The sequence below is a fragment of the Diospyros lotus genome, chromosome 1, assembly GCF_014633365.1.
Source record: "Diospyros lotus cultivar Yz01 chromosome 1, ASM1463336v1, whole genome shotgun sequence".
Taxonomy (NCBI): domain Eukaryota; kingdom Viridiplantae; phylum Streptophyta; class Magnoliopsida; order Ericales; family Ebenaceae; genus Diospyros; species Diospyros lotus.
In genome coordinates, this window is record NC_068338.1 from 34,046,747 (window position 1) to 34,067,132 (window position 20,386).

A 20,386-nucleotide genomic window follows, 5' to 3' on the forward strand; every position below is an offset into this window, starting at 1 on the left:
ACACTTTTTAATACGTGTCCTTAAACCCAATTTTTTGATTAGTCTAGAGATGAAAAAATGTATCATGCCTTGTAATATTACATCTGAATATAATATTATACTATATTATAATTATTTAATATAATGTTACTGTTACTATACTATACTATTATAATATAATATACTATTACTATTATTTCGGTAAAAATATTTGTCAAATAATATTTTGCTTTCAGCACAATATTACTTTGACAATCTTTTATTTTAAAATGAAATAATATTAATTCAGCCCATACATAAATCAAAATATTATTAGTTAAAAAAATCTTACATTTTGTTTTTAATTAGTAATAAATGAAGTGTTCTGAATAATTTAATCAATCAACGTAATCGTTTAGATATTAAAAACAAAATGCAATCAATTAATTTTCTATGAAAATAAAATACATTTATTATTATTTAATCATTATTTTATTATAACGTTAATTTTGTGTAATATTATATTAATATATAATCGTGTAATGTTAACCATAACCTATAATAAATAATATGCATTTATTTATTTTGTTTTTGGCATATAAATAATTTAATAAATTGATTAAATTTAATACACCTTAGCCTGAATCTAACTGGAGAATTAATAATTGAAAATATTTGACACTAAATTTATTTTGAGAATTAATAATTGTAAAAATGTTGGATTTTTTTTTAAATTATAATCACATAAGGATTAATGGGCATCTACCAAGCATTGAGTTCAATTCGGAATGGGCCGGGCTAAAAATGGGCAACGGCCATTGGGCCCAGCCCATGTACCATCTGCCGAACGATGCACTAATCTTCAGTTGTTTCTTCATTTGATTATCTGAAGAGCCAGAAAACAAGAGAGAATTGCGCCTCCTCTGCCCTCTGCGTTGTATTCGACCTATCGGCGAGTTTCATCGATCAAGAATAAGAATAAGCTCGAGCTGATCTCTCTTACAGTTACAGGTTTGATTTAATCGTAATTTGGCTGCTAGATCTTCCTGTTGGGGTTTTCTTTTTCTAGTATTATATTATGTGGGTTAATTTGGTTTTATGAGCGATTTCGCTTTTTGATTGTTGATATATTCGGATTCCATGTTAGATAGCGCTTTAAATTCAAATCAAGTTGAGTTTGGTGTGAATTAATCTGGTAAGTATGGTCTGAAAGATAATGTGTCTTGCATAATCCTGCGTTGACTGTTGAGTAGATACAGTCATACAGGGATTGAGGTAGAAGACTCGATTCCATCGGGCCTGTTGCAAATTGTTTATAATAGGCTGCGTCAAGTAGAGTTAGAGATTGGGTGAGTGGCAGGACTAGATAACTAAGTTGTTGGAATGCGAGTGACCAGTTATACGAAGAAGTGATGATAAGGGGTTTTTTCAGTTTTATCATACAAAATTGCACTTTGGTTGATTTAGCGGATTGACCTATTGTTGTGGGAGCATAAGCGTAGGCTTTGAGGCCGGACCATGTTAGCAATTTTCTATACGGCCGTTTTCTCTTGATTTTTTCGTGTGATTGTGTGCAATTCGATCCAAACACTGCAGTCACCTTACTGGGTCGTGGATGCTGAAAACTATGTCGTGGGGTTCATGCTGATCTCTTGCTGTATGGGCTTGGAGTGCATGCTATTAACGTGGGTTTTTATGAATTTCCCTTTCATCTCAAGGCTGTTGGAGATAAAATCTGCTGAAGATGATGCTAATGATAAGTTAATTCCATGGTGTTTGAACTTGGTGCTAAAACATGCAATCAAGTTAATTTCCCATTTGGAGAACTGCATTCACCCATTTAACATCTAGTTTTATTGGCATGGTGGATGTAATTGCATAAGCACTAATGACTAGCATCATAGCACGGAGATAATGGAGTAAGGCTCCAGAAGAGATGTTGTAGGTTCAAAGACTCAGAGGCTGCAAATGTTTGATATTATTTCTCTTAAAGTCTTTTGACTTGTAAAAGATAAAATTGAATGTCTTATATCAGACCCGTTCATTGTTACAATAACAACAATATATCAAACTTTTATCCCACTATGTAGGTCGGCTATACCTTTTGATTGTTACTGATGTAAATTTGTTTGTGTGCTTGCATTTACATGATGATGTGAAGAACTTAACACATCAAATACTACTATAATGCATTAGGAACTTTTACAGTGCAATCACATGCTTTTCAGTTGTGAATTTTCTCAGTGTGTGAAGGGCTAAGCGCGTTAATCCAAGTAGGACATATTTCCTTTTTGCAGGGTTCCTCATGGAAGACATTGGTGACTAATTTATGTTTTCACTTTAACTACCTTGCCGCTATATATAGCCGTTATGGTGTTATCGGAAATATCTTCACACTCATTACCACTTTCGGCATGGGCTCTGAGTATCACAAATGCATCAAGAAAGCTCCCATCTCAGTCTTTTGCATTGATCACAGTTGATTTAACAGAGGTCCGCGAGGGCGTTTGGGCTGTTATAGTTCAAAACACAACTTCTTTGGCATAAGTGTAACCATGGAGTTCATAGTGTTTTGAGTATGGAAACTCAAGGACTTATCAAGGACTCCAGAGCAAATTCATGATAAAGATCCGAACTTTGTAACCTTTAGAAGAGTGTCAACAAATTGAAATGGAGAGTGATTCTAGAAACAGTGCTACCTCCATCATGCACCTTCCTGATGATTGCTTATATTTTATTTTCCAACGGCTTGACTGTGGATCCGATCGAAATTCTTTTGGCTTGACTTGCCATCGTTGGCTTTGTGTTCAAAATTCAAGCCGTCAATCCTTACAGTTCCAATGCTCATTTAGTGTACTCAACATTTCCTCACTCTCTCTCACTAGCGCCAGTGTTAACTCCTTCCAACTTCAGAAGTTGCTCACTCGTTTTCGCCAGTTGCAGTCATTGTCCCTATCTGGGTGTATCAAGCTACCTGATTCAGGTTTATCTGGATTGCAATATTATGGCCCAGAATTGCAAGCTTTTTACTTGGACTGTTGTTTTGGCATCACCGATAATGGTCTGTCATTGGTTGCTGCTGGCTGCCCTTCCTTGTCAAGAATTAGTCTCTACCGATGCAACATTAGTGATGTTGGGTTAGAGATCCTGGCCAAATCTTGCTTGGCCTTAAAAGATATCGATCTATCATATTGTTCACTTATTACTGACAAGGGAATAAGAGCCCTCTCACAAAACTGCCATCATCTTAGGGCAGTCAGGATGTCTTACTGCAGAAGCATCAGTGGCGTTGGTTTTAGAGGGTGTTCCCAAAGCCTATCTTACTTAGAAGCTGAATCTTGCAAGCTGGAACCAGAGGGTATAATGGGGATTGTAAGTGGGGGTGGCCTTGAGTACCTGAACGCGTCTAGTTTAAGTTGGTGCATCAATGGAGATGGTTTGGCGTTCATCGGCTGTGGATCGGCCACAAGGCTTAGAGTTATTAATCTCCGGTTGTGCAGAAGTGTTAACGACGAAGCTGTCATGGCAATCGCGAAGGGCTGCCCGTGGCTGCAAGAATGGAACCTCGCAGTGTGTCATGAAGTTAGAATATCGGGGTGGGAATCAATCGGCTCGGACTGCCATAACTTGGAGAGGCTTCATGTGAATAGATGCAGGAATTTATGCGATAGGGGGCTGCAGGCGCTGAGGGATGGCTGCAAGCGTCTCTCCATTCTCTACATCAGCCAGCGGTGTCGAATTTCGACTACAGCGATAGAGCTGTTTAAATGCTTTAGAGCTGGTGTGGAGATCAAAGAAGAAGAAATGATGTGCACTGGAATGCAACAAACTAGGATCCTTGATTAATACCATTAATGAAATGAAGAAAGCTTTAGGGCTGCTCATATGTTGAAAATATTTTCTGTTTTGTAATTTTAATTTTTTTACTAAGAGGCTGTTTGGCCTACCCTTTTTTTAGGGGCTCATAAGCCTTTATACTTATAAGTTGTGTAATGCTTAAAAATTGAGTAGCCTTTAAATTGAGTAGCCTTTAGATAGTTATGTGTTTAGTTTGAAAAAACTGATAAATTATTAAAACTTAGTAAAAAGATAAAAATATGCATGTTGAATAATATAAATAAAATTTATAAAATATTATTTTTAATAAAAATAAATTATAAATTGATATATAATTAATAAGATATTTATAATTATATATTAATATAATATATATATGTTTAACATATCTTTCCTAGACATCTCTAGAGGGGGGACAATAGAGACGTGAGCAATGGATATGGAGGCAGGAGTGGAGACGAAAGGCAATAGTCATTGGGGAACATATCTTTGCTAGACACAAAGATAGGGTGGAGGTAGAGAGGGACGATAGAGACGTGGGCAATGAATATGGAGACAGCAATGGAGACGAAAGGCAACAATCATCAGGGATGGGGATAGGGTTAGAGGCGATGGTCGACTGTCGCCATGGAGAAGATAGAGGCGATGATAGAGAAGTTGGAGGAAAACGGCAACAGAGAAGGTAGAGAAATGAAGGAAAAGTGATATAATTGTAAATATTTAAAATATTTGAGGGTAAATTTATAATTTATTTGATTAACAAAATAACCCAGAGCTTATTTTAAAAAACTAGAGGAAGAGCTTATTATATATAATTTGCTAAAATCGTTTATAAGTTCGATAGCATTTAAGTTTTTAAATTTTTAATAAATATATAATAAAATAAATTATACAGTTTATAAGTTGAAAGAGTAACTTATAAGTGGTCAAATTAATAAGTCAAATACCCTTTAAATAATTGATTTTTTTAAAATAGAAAACTCAAATTTTTAATATTTCAGCTTTATATTATAAATTAGAAAATATTATTTTTGATGTTTTTTTTAAATGTTATGATTTTTTTAAAACACAAAATGTTAGGTTATTTTAAATTATAAGATTAACATTAAAAATTAAAAAAAAATATTTTCCAAAACTGAACAGAACATAGGTGGTGTTTTCATTGTATTTTAGTTTTGAATTTTGTATTTTTGGTATCTATTTTGAGATTTTTGAAAACACGTTATTTCTGTTATTTTTGAAAAATAATTTTTTAAAACAAAAAACTAGAAAACACGTTTGCTTTGAAATTTTAAAAATGATTTCTTTTTTGTTATTATGCTATTTTATTTAATGAATTTGATTCAAAATAAATTATAGACATGTATTAGTAAATTATAAATTTGATTCAAATACTTTAAACTATAAAATAAAATAAAAAATAAAAATCTTAAAAATATCATTAAAAAAATTAATACAAAAAAATTATATCACGTTCAGATTAATATTAAAATAAAATAAATAACACACAAAAAAAAAAAATTGCAAAGGAAGGGAGAAGACCATCTTCTTCCATCTCTTAGGGTTGTTTACGCATCCCAATGCCACTGTGTATTCCTTTCACCGTCAACCACATCTGTTTCTCCTCCTCATCATCACTGATCGCCCCATCTCCTTCCTCACCCATCATCGTGGCGAGATTTGTTCGAGAGGAAAGGGGGATGAGACCAACACCATGGCCGAGAAAGAGCAACTCAATTAGTTGGCCATGGCAGTGTCTTTAAACCATTGATTGGCGAACGACAACGAAGAACAACGATGACAACCAAGATGATGACCCACGATGGGGAAGGTAGCAAGGCCCATGTTCGTCGATGACACCGATCAGATCTGATTTCTACCATGGCGTGAATAGATGAAATGAGAAATGAGATAAGAAATGAGAGAAATGAAAGATGTGGGTCTGCGCGGAGACGGTCGATGGTGGCTTTCGACAATGGCGAGCGAGATTGATGGTCAATGTTTGAGAGAGAGAGAGCAAAGATGAGAGAGAGAACAAAGAAATCTATTTGAATTTTTTTTTTTTTTTTTTTTTTTTGGGGGGGGAGAGAGAGGCTGTTTTCCATATTTTTCAATTTTCAATGGATTTTCACTAAAAAAGCTCAAAAGTTGTTTTGAGTTTTTTTTATAAAATTTTTAGTTATTTTTCAAAAATATATTTTTAAAAATAACAAAGTAAACACGTTTTTAATATTTTAAAAAATTAAAACAGACTAAAAATGACAAGGATAACATGCCCAAGTTTGGCTGAATGGGTATGTTTTTGTTTGTAAACATCGCAATATCCATTTTCCAGTTCCGCTCTCCTCCAACCGGCTGAATATTAATATATTCTTCTAAAAGTCTTGTAAACTTTCCAACGAAACAGGTAAAATAAATGGTAAATTGTATCAAATTTTCCTTCTACTTAGAATCATATATAACTTATCTCTCTGTATTTTATATTATATCCAAAAACCCCTTTACACTTTTAAAATATTACAATTAACCATAATCTATTATTATTTTATATAATTTTATGTAATTTACTAATTAATTAATATAAAATTTTATATTTTTTTGATATATTAAAATTCTATACGTAAAATTTTATATTTTGTACGTAAATTACTGTACAAAATTATGTAAAATAATAACAAATTATAACTGATTATAATATTTTAAAAATATAATTTTTTTTAATGCAATCGAAAATACATAAAAATAAATTATACATGACTATAAATACAGAAGAGTTTCATATAATTTATCCTAAAATAAATGACAAGAAATAGTTTTTCGAGCTAACACTTCTTTCAATACTACTTTTTTTCCCACTATATTATCATCTATTCCATTGCAACATTGGCACATGCTTGGGCCAAGATCGGCATAAGAAAAAGGGCGTAAAAGTAAAAGTAGGGTTCGTTTGGGAGAGAAGAAAAGTTTCTATTTTGCTGCGAGCACCATTATAATTATTAATATATGGCTCCAATCTACAAGACCATGGCAACACTGACCCAATATTCACATATTTTCGCTTATTTCAATGGGCTCCTGCACTGGGGACAAAATGGCAAGATGAACCATCCTAATTACTAAATACCATCTCTCCATACACCATCCCATGCACCAGTTGGAGCAGCCTTAGGTCCTTCAATGGAGTTTTCGGCCCCTTGGAGATTGCGAGATCCAGGTGGGTGACCCGCTTTGGGCTTTGTTCTAATTCCCAGCAATCTGAATACAAATCTAGCAAGCTCTCCATATAGTAATCCTGATCGATCTAACAGCTGCATGTGATAGTCCAGCAGTCGTGAAGCAAACAGATCAATTTCAGCATAAGCCATGGTTTCAGTGATATAGTTTCTATGCTTCACATTTTAAGAAGAAGCAATCCTACAATGTCATGTTTAAAATAACTAAATTTGGACATAAGAACTAAAAGTACCTGGAGTAGTGCAGTAATGAACATGTGAAATGCCTGTGTATTCTGGTCTATAAGTACAGCAATCCTACCAAAGAATGTTACAACACCTTCCATCTGCGATAATCACAGCATGATATAGATAAGTACACCTTGTAGCGTCAGTTTAAAGATCCAAGAAGTTTGTTAGAAGAAGGTTGCAGTTTAACTTGAGAAAGAATAACCTCAATTGGAAATTTGACAGGAACTCTAACAATCACTCGCATGCTTGTCCCCTCCCCCCAAATGGTGAATAAATATAAAAATGAAATAAAACAAAGATTGCAAATGCCAATCCCATGATCGTGTGACTGCAAGCTTCATTTTGCAACCAGAAAATTGGTAGATAGTTGCCAAAACTAGGGTGGAAGCATTAATGCAAATAGTTGCTGAGTCACGAATAGTACTGGTTGAATGCTCAGCAAATTCCCTTATTAATGCATTCACACAAGAAGCAACTTGCACACTAAACAACATATTTTAAGAGTTAAAACTATGTGAACCACGCATCAAAATCACTTATTAGCATTCTAAGCATGATAACAAGTTATTACATTCTGACATTCAAAATGCATCCTTGTGCAGAGGGAACAAAATAGTACTTCTCAACCATGACTGTCAATGGTCCTGAATAAACCCTCCTTATCTTCAGTGTGAATGAAAACTTAATTCCGCGAATGTAGTTAAAATAGAAAATCCCCTGCATTGACACTCACGCATACATAATAGAGTATGATAGCAATCACAGATAATGCAAGAAATTTTTATATCCTGAAATGCCATGCACTTACCAGCTAAATATTTTAAATGAAAAAAACCAGTTCTTACTTACGATGAAATACAGGGTCTTATAACCAGATCTTCTTAATCATCAAAATAATGTACTAAAAATGTTAAAAAGCTGATAGAAAAAGACAGACTAGATCAACACATTAGGTTTTCCCTCTTAAGCATATCAACAGTAAGAGATTAAGAGAATAAAAGGTTTATATTGACTTACCACCCGGAGGAACGAAATCCAAAACCCTGGTGGAGATGGTGGAGGATCAAATGGATTATTTGGATCATTATTGCCATATGGACCCCCCATGCCCATTCCGTAGCCACCCATTGGGCCTCCAAAACCACCATTGAACATTCCCCCCCCTCCATACAAGCCAGAACCCCCATAGGGCCCACTATATCCTCCTCGATGCATACTGTTTCCGTACAATCCCCCACCATAAGACCCTCCTAGTCCACCATACGAACCATACATTCCAGATCCATACCCCGAATTAGAATCCAAACCAGAGCCATAACCTGCATTTGGCATGGTCAAGCGTATGCTCCATTAAACAGCACAATTAATAATTTGGAATTTTGAATGATTTTCACCAACGCATCTAGCATTTTTGTCTTCGTTTTCCACCTAAATTTCGTATAAAATTGGCTCAAAAGACTCCAGATAAACTTCATACTTTTGTTTTTATTGAATTAATTTCTGAAATCTCATAAAAGAATGCTCAATAATTCATTGCATGGTGCTATATATATGATCATATGCGTAAGCTGTGGTAGTAAACCTCTCGAGAACTATCCTGCTGTCTAACCATGGCAAAGAGCCATGAAAGAAACAAGGCATGTATGGAGTGTCAAAACTTAACAGGTATGGCCTTGTACCATTAATAACACAAATTGCACCATGAATCACATAAACTGAAAGTAGAAAGCCTAACGTAGTACTGTTATAACTTAGAAATAAAAGAAATTAAACCCCAAGCAGAAAAGGTGCAATATATAATATCATGAATTAGCAATACATCTACTGGAAGATTAGAAAAGAAGTACCTCCATAAGTGCTGTTGTACATCTGCTGTTCCCATGGCCTAGTGGGTAAAGGCCTCCCGAGTGCACTTCTACTCACAGTTGTATTCCTATCAGTCGTAGAAACAATTTCACCAGGGTTTGCAGTTCCAGAAGCCTCAACCACATTACTTGTGCTACCTGGAGAGGGGGGTTTAAAAGGCGTAGGACCAGACGAGGTCCCAGCTTGTTCCCAAGGTTTTGGAGGTGGGCCATTACCTGCAAGATGTAAAAATCAGTCAGATTGCCACAACTTCAAAGCAAACTAAATAAAAGAAAAAGTACAGTGCAACCTGTTAAAGCAAAACAATGCGACATAAAGAACAAGGAAAGCTTGAGAAAAAGTACAAACCACACAGAGGTCTAACTGTAGAGCAAAACCACAGCAACGGCCATGGGACAAAGAATATCCAGTCTGATTTCACTTTAACAATGATGAGTTGGATAATCAATATAAAAAATCTTGTGCGAGTTAACTCATATAATCGTTTTCTTAGAAAATTGACAGGATGATTACATTACAATTAACATCACTCACTACAGAGAAGGGAAATTTATAAAAGATCAAAATGGGCTGAAGATCAATGTTAATGAGTGTCACATTCCAAGGGTAGTATTTGTAATTTTGGTTTTATTTTCTGTTTTTTTTTTTTTATTTCTGTTAGGGCTATTTGTCTTGTAATTAGAGGTTGTTAGGATATTTTCACTCTCTTGTCTTTTCCCCTTTTGTCTTGTAGCTAAGACTGTTACAACCTTTGTTTTGTAGCTAAAGCGGTTATAGCTGTGAGACCATATATTGAGCCATAACCAGGCGTTGGATTTTATGAATGGTATTGATGAATATTCTGTTATTCTCTCTAATCTTCTTCTTCTCTCTGTGACCTCTTCTCCCTTTCTCTCGAATACTCTCATCTTCTTGTTGTTTCTCTTCCTTCCATCTGATATGTCCCTCTAAATTCTTCTATTAATCTTCCAAATTCCCTTTCACACCATAGCTCAACCCTAAGTGAATTGGTTGATTTTTTTCGATTGTAATTTCTGTCGCCAATACACAGTGGAGTCCGGCGACCTCTGTTAATTGCAACAGAGCCAGCCGTCTTGGTAGCAAGACGGAGGTGGGTCAATCGGCGAGCACGTCGAAGGCGATGCGAACAGATGGTGGGTTGGCTGGCGAGCATGTCGGAGGTGACACGAACAGAAAATTGTTCGCGAGAAGCGACAGTTTGTAGAGGAGTGACGAGGACCACCAGGTGTTTGCGACTGTAGCAGACGTCCGAGGCAATCATGAGTCTGTCAAAGGTGAAGCAGACAATCAGGAGGGTTGTGACTGGAGCGGAAGACAAGGGCAAGAGCTCTGTCGAAGTTGGCGACGTGGGCGAAGAAAGGTGTTGTAGCTCGTGTTAAACGCATTCGATGTTAACCAATATCAAACGAGGAAGGATTTGAGGGGAGGATGACTGAAGAGGCACAAGAACAAAACAACTGGAGTCAAGATTGGACGCCTTGGAAGTGGACCTCTGACAGAACCATGAGCAGGTAGACGAGAGGCTAGACACGGTGGAAGTTGGGGTTCAACACACCCAAGAGGAAGTTAGCCACATCCGAGCAGATGTGTCGATGATAGAGAGGAACATACGGGAAGATTTTGGGTTTGAGCTAGTAGCTAAGTGCTACCCTCGCCATCTTTTCTCGACAGCCCAATGCAAGCCTGCCAGTGGATTTCCCTCCCCGAGCCACGACAACACTAACTTTCCCGGATCGAGGGATCGGCCAGAAGTGGATGAGTGAATGGAGTATGTTGCTAAAGGCTCTCTTCAGGGATCCCTAACAAACTAGAATAATCAACCAACATTGAGACTCGAAATCCCGATGTTTGAAGGGGACAAACCCCAGTGGTGGGTCAGACGATGTGGACAATTTTTTTTACCACTATTGAATAGCCGAAGGGAGTAAGGTAAACATGACAACTGCTTATTTGAATGATGTGGCAAATTCATGGTTTTAAGGGTGGAGCGAGCAGAGTACAAAATGGCGGTGGCCTGAATTCGTAGAGGAATTCTGTGCTCGTTTCAGGGAGTGAAATCTAACTGATGTGGTGGAAGAATTTAACAAACTGAAGTAAGAAGGAATAGTGGAAGAATATCAAGTAAGGTTTTAGGCTCTTAGGTCTATAATAAGACAAGTTCACCTGACTCTAGATGAACATTATTTCGTATCTAGCTTCCTCAGTGGATTGAGTGATGAGCTAAGACCAATGGTTAAAATGTTACAACCCAGTTTGGGAGGGCAAGTGACGGAGAAGGCCCGTTTGCATGAGTTATCATTGGAAACGTTTGTCAAGAAGCACAGGACTGTAACAGAAGGGTATCTTTGGAGCAATAAGGAATTGGGAGAAAATGCTTGGAGGACGGCCTCAGAGCAGACTCAAAGAAACATCCTCAGGTAGCCAAATCTCCTATTATGGAGTCTCAGAGAAGACTTGGACTATGCTTTAAATGCGGGGACAAATTCAGTCTGAGCCACCAATGCAGAAGGCAGTTGCTACATATGGAGGGTTTAGAAGAAGACAATGAAGTAGGAGAGCTAGCCGGAGTTGGATGAAGTAACAATAGGATTGACGGAAATAAATTTCTTGGGGACAAAAAATATTTGAAGGCGGGAAAATTTGTCACATTCTGAGGATAGTATTTGTAATTTTGGTTTTATTTTTTGTTTCAATTTTTATTAGGGCTATTTGTCTTGTAACTAGAGGTTGTTAGGATATTTTCTCTTTCTTGTCTTTTCCCCTTTTGTCCTGTAGCTAAGGCTGTTACAGCCTTTGTCTTGTAGCTAAAGTGGTTGCAGCTATGAGCCTATATATTGAGCCATAATAAGACGTTGGATTTCATGAATGGTATTGATGAATATTCTGTAATTCTCTCTAATCTTCTTCTTCTCTCTGTGATCTCTCCCTTTTGTCAAGTCTCCGAGGAGAGACTTAAAGGTATCGTGAATTAAAAGACGAGATAGAGGGGGAGAATTTAGAGGGAAAGAGATTATCATTCAAATTGGATAACTCCCATCCTCTAATACATGGCCTTATATAGGCTCTTTCCATGGAATATGAACATAATCGTGAGGCACGTCTACAACTACTTGCATGCAAGTGGCCATGTGCCCATTTTTATTACAAAAATTTCAATAATACCCACGAGTCCTAACATTTCCCCACTCTTAGAAACAATTATTGTCCCCAAGAATTTAGAGCAGCCTTGTAGCTCATGGGAATTGATCGAGTAACTCAGGCAAGTACTCCCCTGTTGTGTGGTTGGGGTCCTTCTATGTCCATCTTACCAGCACTGAGTTAAGGACACTGAGCCTTGATATAATACCCTTCTATCCAGAATAGCCTGGGGTTTTACTACTCCTTTTTCTTCTTCATTCACATGGGGTAGATCTAGACTGATAGTAGCATGGGGCTCAATGGACTTCTTCAGGAGGGACGTGGAACACCGGGTGCATGTTGACTCCTTTAGGCAATCTCAGTTTGCAGGCCACCTTCCCAACCTTTGACTCCACCTCATAGGGCCCGAAGTACTTTGGGCTTAGTTTAGATGATGGTATGGTTGTAAAAGGTTGTTGTAAGAACCTTTTCAACCTTAAGAAAACCCTATTCCCCACCTCAAAGGACCGATCACTCCTTCGATCAGTGTGCTACTTCATCCGGTTCTAAGCTATGCTTAGTTCCTTCTCGAGTCTCCTCAGAGGGGGCTTGCAACCAAATACTACTTTGACAGGGCTCCTATTAATGGCACTGTGGTGGCTTGAATTGTACTACCACTGGACTAAAGACAACCATTTATGCCAGCTCTTAGGTTAAGTGTGACACATGCATCTCAAGTAGCCTTCCAAGCATTGGTTGACTCTCTCGGTTTGGCCATTTGCTGAAATAATGTGGCCTTTTGAGGGTCAGTCCTCACTCCCTCCCCTGAAATAATGTGGCCTAAGTACTCCACATTTTTTCGTTGAGCAAATGTACACTTAGATAGCTTAACATACAGTTTGTTAGAATTCAAGACCTCAAATGTTATTCTTAGGTGGGTTAAATGCTGGTAAAAGTCTTGGCTATATACAAGGATATCATTGAAGAAAACTAAGATGAATTTCCTTAGGTAAGGTTGAAATATTTGGTTTATCAAGGTCTGAAAGGTAATTGGGGCATTGGTGAGCCCAAAGGACATCACCATAAATTCGTATAGTCCTTGATGAGTACGGAAGGCTGTCTTATGTATATCAGGGGGTGACATTCGGATTTGATGATATCCGGATCTTAGGTCTAATTTAGAAAAGATTTTGGCCCCCATGTAACTCATCTAAAAGGTCATCAATGAGGGGTATAGGGAATTTGTTTTTGATGGTATTAGAGTTGAGTTGTTAATAGTCAACACAAAACCTCCAAGTCCCATCCCTCTTTTTCACGAGCAAGACAGGGGATGCAAATGGGCTTTGGCTAAGGGCGTATGATGGTTAAAGAGAGCATGCTAGCCACTTGTTTTTCAATTTTTGCTTTTTGTATGGGAGAATATCTATAGGCTCTCAAGTTCACTGGTTTAGAGTGAGGTTTAACGAATATCAAATGGTCTAAGGTCCTTTATGGTGGTAGGGTGTGAGGTTCAACAAAGAGATCCTGAAATTCCTTTAACAGTAAAGTCAAGCTATTCGGAAGTGATACCTGAGTGGTGGATTAGAGTAGTGCCAAGCTTCCTCTCCATGGAAGATTCTTTTTTGTATCACTGCCCTCTGGTTCATGCCCCTCCGATGCGTGGATTGAATACAATTGGGTTATCTGACCCCCTTTACTCTTCATCCATCTCTGTAGTTTCTTTCCCCTTCTCCATTTGCATTTTCCTTGCTCCATGGTCCCTTTCAGAATGAGCTTAGAATTTTCCCTTTCCACCATAACTTCCAGCTTGTTGAAGTCAAAAGTGAGAGGGTTGACAGTCTTCATCTAGTCCACACCCAACACTATGTTACAACCACCTAATTCAGAACCCTCAGGTCAGCTTGGAATGCATGTCCTTGCATCTCCCAACAGAAAGCTTCACACCTTTTGTGGCTATACATCTTACTCCCATTAGCCACTATCACCGAGAGAGGAGTTGTAGCCGTTAATTTGCACTTTAATTCCTTGGCAGTAGCTTCATTCAATAAGCTATGGGTGCTACCACTATCAATCAATACCAACAAACTCTTTTGTCCCACCTACCCCTACACCTTTATGATTTGACTAGTAGGTCCCCCTTTCAAAGCATGGAAGGAAATTTCTCCTCCCTCATGCTCTGTTTCTTCTTCCCTCACTAGTCCAACCGCCTCTTGAGTCACCTCCTCCTCTTCTTCTAATCCATCAAGCATTATGCTCCTCCTCCCCTTCCATGTTAAGGAGCTGCCTCTTGCACTGGTGCCCTGCATGATACTACTCACCACATTTGAAACACAACCCCATAAGTCGCCTCTGCTCCATGGTTGTGGAACAGGGAGGCAAAGGGTTAACTTTAGGACCCCCAGAAGGCCCTCCCAATAATAATGGCCTGTTATTCCCTCCTGCAGGGTAATTAGGAGTTGGCATTGGCCTAGTAGCCACCCTATTCCTTTTGAATATCGCCTTTAGCGTCAGTTCTTGCAACCTGGCCTTTTTTGTCACTTGCCTAACCATTGTTGGCATCATCATTTTTATCATGGATCTCAACTCATCCTTGAGGCCACTAATGAAGTTGGATACAAAGTATTGATCGATGAGGGTCAGTTGACCACTCCACATCAATGCTCCTAACCCCTCAAACCTTTCCTAAAATTCGGCCATTGACCTTTATTGTTTGAGTTTATTAAACTCCTTTATCACATTCGCCATATTTCGTTCCCCGAAGCGTATACACAATTCCTCTGCAAAATCGATCCATTTCCCTTGATCTATACCCATCTAGCATCCATTCCCCTTGATCTATACCACCCTTGAAACCAAGCATCAGCCGTATCACTTAGATAGGGTGTGGCTAGATTGATTCGCTGATTCTCAGCAATTTTGTAAAACTGAAAGAACCTCTTACACTTCCGGATCCACCACCTAGGCTTGGATCCTTCAAATAGAGGAATCTCCAACCTTCGCATAAATTCTTAATGAGAATGAGGAGAATTGAATTCCTTTACTTGTTCTGTAGTGTTCTTGTATGATGAATTCCCCATTTCTGCCACTCCTTATGGTCGGGGAAGAATTCCCACTTCTGCCATACCAACTTCTGGAACTGACCGGGGAGGAAATTCCGGTAGCAACCAGAATTGAGGGAGAACGGATAACATGCTAACCACGTTGCCTATTCATTGCCCGAACTGATCTAACATCTCCCTCTGCCTCGCCAATTCCCTTTGGACTCCTTCTCGGGATGACGCCATCTCCTCCCTTAATTCATCGTAGATCGCCCTGTTCTGTTCCTTGCTCTGAGTTACTGCTTCTTGCATTTGAGTCATCCTGAACTCCATTGCTTCCATGCGATTCTCTAGTTGTTTCAATCGAGTTCCTTCCGCCATCTATATCTAACAGAGAGCTTGAAATCTAACAGAGAAACACACGAGAATTAAAGGCTTCACTGACCCACTTTATTGATAGAGATCTCTGCCTTAAATATGCCCTAAAACTAATACACAAATTACAGAAATGTCCTTGAGACAAAAAATACAGAAACTCCACAAAACATGAAAATACAAATGTAAGCTATTACAATACAAAACAGAATATAACAAAAAAAATACAACTCTATTACAACTCTATTAATATCTTCAATCACTTCGCCTCAATCCTACCAATTGAACTAACTCCCACTCTCGAAACCACAGTTGAGGATGATCGGCTCTAATACCAATTGTCAAGTCTCCAGGGGAGAGACTTGAAGTTACCGTGAATTAAAAGACGAGAGAGAGAGAGAGAGAGAGAGATTATCATTCAAACCGGATAACTCTCATCCTCCAATACATGGCCTTATATAGGCTCTTCCCATGGAATATGAACATAACTGTGAGGCGCGTCTACAACTACTTACATGCAAGTGGCCATGTGACTACTTTTATTACAAAAAATTCATTAATAAACCCGGGTCCTAACACATTTCTCTTGAATACTCTTATCTTGTTGTTTCTCTTCCTTCCATCTGATATCTCCCTCTAAATTCTTCTATTAAGCTTCCAAATTCTCTTTCACACCATAGCTCAACCCTAGGGGTGTGATAATGAGATCAACAAAATGTTTTCATCCATTTAGTTCTTTGGACAACTGAAATTAAAAATGAAAATTGGTACATCAAAAACAAGCTGACGGCTGAAACACTAGTCCAAACTCTTGAGTCTCTCCTCCTTTAACACCACCAACCCCCAACTTTAAAAAAACATAAAAATAAAATAAATAAACACCATCATCATTATAACAAGCCGAAATCCCACTAGGTGGGATCAACTACATGAGTCCTACTACATGAGTCCTAGCTCTCCAATCATCTTCCCCCAAACCAAAAACAAAACAAAGAAAAACACCAAGGTTCATCTTCCCACCATGTTCTTAATAAGGAAGGCTGAAAACCTTCTTCTCACCATCGTTTTCTTACACATTTTCATACAAGTAGGATCTTGAATATCCCAATTGGAGAGATAGAATCCATGTAATCGACTCTATTTAGAGGGACTAAGGCTTAGTTGAAAATAGACACCTGCTAATTTCAATATCCTTTCAAAAGTGTCACGGTGCGACAATGTAGTTGGCCTCAAACCAGTGAAAATACAGAATAGGATAGAGCCAAGAAAGAGAGAAGAGGGAGAACGTAGAAAGAGAGAAAAGAGAGAACAAGGAGGAAGGATAATTGGAAAACTGTTCTATTGAATTTCGATAACTCTCCTACAAGCTGGGAGAGCTGATATAATTGCTTAGGTGGACGTGAATGCAGCAGATTGCTCCCACCGAGCAGTTACAACCATAACTTTTGTCTTTTCCTAGGGCCTGTCACGTGGCCCCTTGATTCTAACAAACTCACAGCTGGAAATTAAAAATACAATACTAATAGTAATGCAATAGTAGCCCTAACAGCAAGCAGTAACGAAATAAACAAGAATTTAAAAATAGCATAGTGGTGACAAAAAGTTTCATTAAACTGCCAACTTCCTATATCCTATTGACCTTAAATTCTTCCTGGAGAAGTAATTGGATTTGAATATTATTCTTACTGGCCTCATTACTAGATATCTTCATCTTCCAAAATATTAAATTCCACACTGCTCAGTAACCCCTGTCCTTTTTACACAAACGTCCTCCAATCTCCCCCTTTCAAACTCAAAATATGTAACTGATCAACAGAATGATGAAAACCCTTCTTCATTCAAATATCACTCCAAGCCAGCACACCTGTCTGACCTGACTGGCCCATTCATCTTTCAACATCTTATATTTGCCTCAAGCTGTTTGAGGAAAGCTGTACCTCTATTAACAATTGCGAGCTCAAATCTTATTTAGAATAGAATCATTGGGCGCATCTCAGGCTCTCTTAACTTTGATTTAACTAGTAGATACTTGTGATCATGAATATATAAGTGTTTTTTTCCCATTTACTAAGACCATATTAAGGAAATTCCCAAGCAGAAATAGCATTCAGCGAATAAAGTCTGAAACAGGTCATAGTTAATAAAAAGAAAGGAGAAAAGTGATATCTTCAGAAAAGGACTTGCAACATCAATTCAGACAATTAGTTAAACTAATTGCAGCTTCTACAAATTTCAAAAATATCTTTCATAAAGCAACATGCATGCGGTCATTTTGACATGCATCTCAATAATTTACAAGAGCTTAAATGATACAGGCAAGCATAGTTGTCAAAGGCACAAGGCATGTTGAGGCACAAAGGGTGCTTGGAGCCGAGGTGCAAGGCACAGGTGTCTGCCTCATAAATGTAAGGGGAACATTTATTCAAAATGTGTAAAAAATGCTTATATAAAATTATTTTTATTACTATAAGATTTAAATCAAAATCATAAAATCATAAATGACAAATTTCCTAAATGCTATAAAAAATGAACAAAAGATTAGCTTCATAGAAGAAATAACAGACAGGCACCTAGAGGTGCATTACAACATATCCAGCCGTTATCCCACTATGTGGGGTTGGCTACATGAATTCTAGACTTCTATGTGGGTTACATCCTAACAAATAGTTTGTCTAGAATTCATATTTGGATCCGACTAAGTTTTACGCTGGCTGTCGACTACCTAACGCAACCCTCCTCCTTTATCCGGGCTTGGGACCGGCAGTGGATAATATCCCCTGGCGGAGTAATGATGAAATGAAGTTTGAACACCATCTTCACATGGAGAAGTTTCATGAGATGGTGGTGGGTGGTAAATGAAGATAATTAATATAGTTGTGTTCCATCACTTAGTTGATATGGTGAAACCAACAAGTACAATATGGAAACACAACACTAAAGGACATAAGCTCAAAAGAATATATATTTAAATAATAATGAAGAACTTTCTGTATAGTAAAAGCGTGAAACAAATTTAAACAAATAAAATAAAAGCCCAGTTTAAATAAGTTTGTTTAAAAAATAAGTTTAACATACAATTATTAGAAACTAAACGACTAAGCTTGTAAACAAACTCACTGGACTTTGAAACATTGAGTAGCAAGAGAGAAACAACAAGCACCAAGGGAAAGAGAACTTGCAAGAGAGTGGAATAGGCATCAGGTTGCCAAAAGAGTGAAACACCCTCCAGACCAACACTGGTCGCTGGAGTTTGAGCTAGCCTCTGAAAACACTGTTGGTAAGACTAAGTCACTGGATGAATGCCCATGTGCTCCCCATGCCAGAACTTCTTCAGCCCGTGAACCTTACTCACTGGAGCCTCCCGGCAACTAAGTGTTTCTTGAAGCTTTGATTGACAATTGATGAAGGTTTCTTTATTGCTATTCAGCAGAGAATTTTATGTTCTAAAAGAAAAAGAGGTTTATATCTTCTATCCACAAAGCGAATGAGGTGCATGCTTCATGCACTTAGGTGGGAGCCTCACCTTGGTTTGGCAGAAGTGCAAAGTGTTACGCCTTGCACCTCAAGCTTGCCTTTGACAACTATTCTAGGAAGGTGATTTTAGCTAAGTTATGAAAAACTCATCTAATATAAGCAAGATAAAAAAGAGCAAGGTCAACCGGTGTTCACCATAACTGGAGATGCCGTGTAATAGGTTAATGACATATGCTAAATCAAAAGTTAACTAACAAAGTGTAATAGACATGATCATGGTGCAAACAAGATAATTAGAGCAAACTAGGCCGAAACATGCATGGACGTGTAGGCATAAAAAACTCACTAAGCTCTGTTACACCTCAAGTCTAACCAAAGTAGTGAATGCAAAAGTAAAACACAGCACAATTTGGCTGCTGATAAGGAAAAAAAAAAAAAAAAGGTCCGATCATGACACCTTCGAAATTTAGGTGAAATTCCTAATTCCGTACGAGAAATTCTCATCCGAGCTATAAAAATCAATCACAACTTCATTTACTATTTAATTCGAGGATAAGTAGTCTCAACCATAACTATCAGTACTAAACCTAGGTTATCTCAAGTCTTCTCGGCAACAAAAAGGAGAATAAAGCGCATGGATGAAATCAATTCAGGAATCTGAATATCAGGAATCTAAACACTTTTTTTCCAAATAAGACATCGAAGCCTTAATTAACAGCTAAAACCTTAACCTCAATAACATCACGAAATCATAGGAGCGAATAAGAACAGGATTTAACTCTGCACCGACCTGAGGGTTGAGCATTCGACGCCATGGCGAGAGAGAGAGAGAGAAAGACGTGTCAACCCCGCGAGGACCACGAGGAATGAGTGCCGAACGGTCAAGACCGCGGCCTCGTGTGTGTATATATATATATATATATATATGAATATTCTGTGCCTGCTGTCTTTCTTTCAAAGCGCCAGAACATGAGCTGTAACTTCCCACCTTTTGATTACTGTGACCTTCTTCTGTTCTCGGCCAATTCGGTGGGCCTGATTCAGGTAACAGCCCGTCAAGTCCATTTTGTCTTTTAATTCTACTGCATATGGAGCAGACGGGGAAGGTTGGGCTGGTCAGGGGGTCTGGCCCATAATAATGGGCCGAACCATGTCACGAGTCTCAAGGAACTCGGCCCAGGAAGGGCTAATTGACATCTCTGTTGGCAGCCCATCAAACAATTTTTTTTTTGAAAT

The 20,386-nt window shown here is 38.0% G+C and overlaps 2 protein-coding genes across 2 annotated transcripts; one reads left to right on the forward strand and one right to left on the reverse strand.

Annotated features, from left to right (window-relative positions):
* The first annotated feature begins 842 nt into the window (after positions 1-842).
* On the forward strand, positions 843-3,981 carry LOC127794552 (F-box/LRR-repeat protein 12-like). Its single transcript, XM_052325729.1, has 2 exons — positions 843-969; positions 2,256-3,981. Exon 2 carries the CDS (start codon positions 2,629-2,631, stop codon positions 3,802-3,804), a length of 1,176 nt encoding a protein of 391 aa, XP_052181689.1. The 5' UTR covers positions 843-969; positions 2,256-2,628; the 3' UTR covers positions 3,805-3,981.
* A 2,767-nt stretch (positions 3,982-6,748) lies between these two features.
* Positions 6,749-20,112, reverse strand: LOC127791475 (peroxisomal membrane protein 13-like). The gene is made up of 5 exons (XM_052321380.1): positions 19,941-20,112; positions 9,107-9,340; positions 8,277-8,578; positions 7,262-7,354; positions 6,749-7,103 (listed from the first exon to the last, which is right to left on the reverse strand). Exons 1-5 carry the CDS (start codon positions 19,963-19,965, stop codon positions 6,912-6,914), a joined length of 846 nt encoding a protein of 281 aa, XP_052177340.1. The 5' UTR covers positions 19,966-20,112; the 3' UTR covers positions 6,749-6,911.
* Positions 20,113-20,386: the final 274 nt, after the last annotated feature.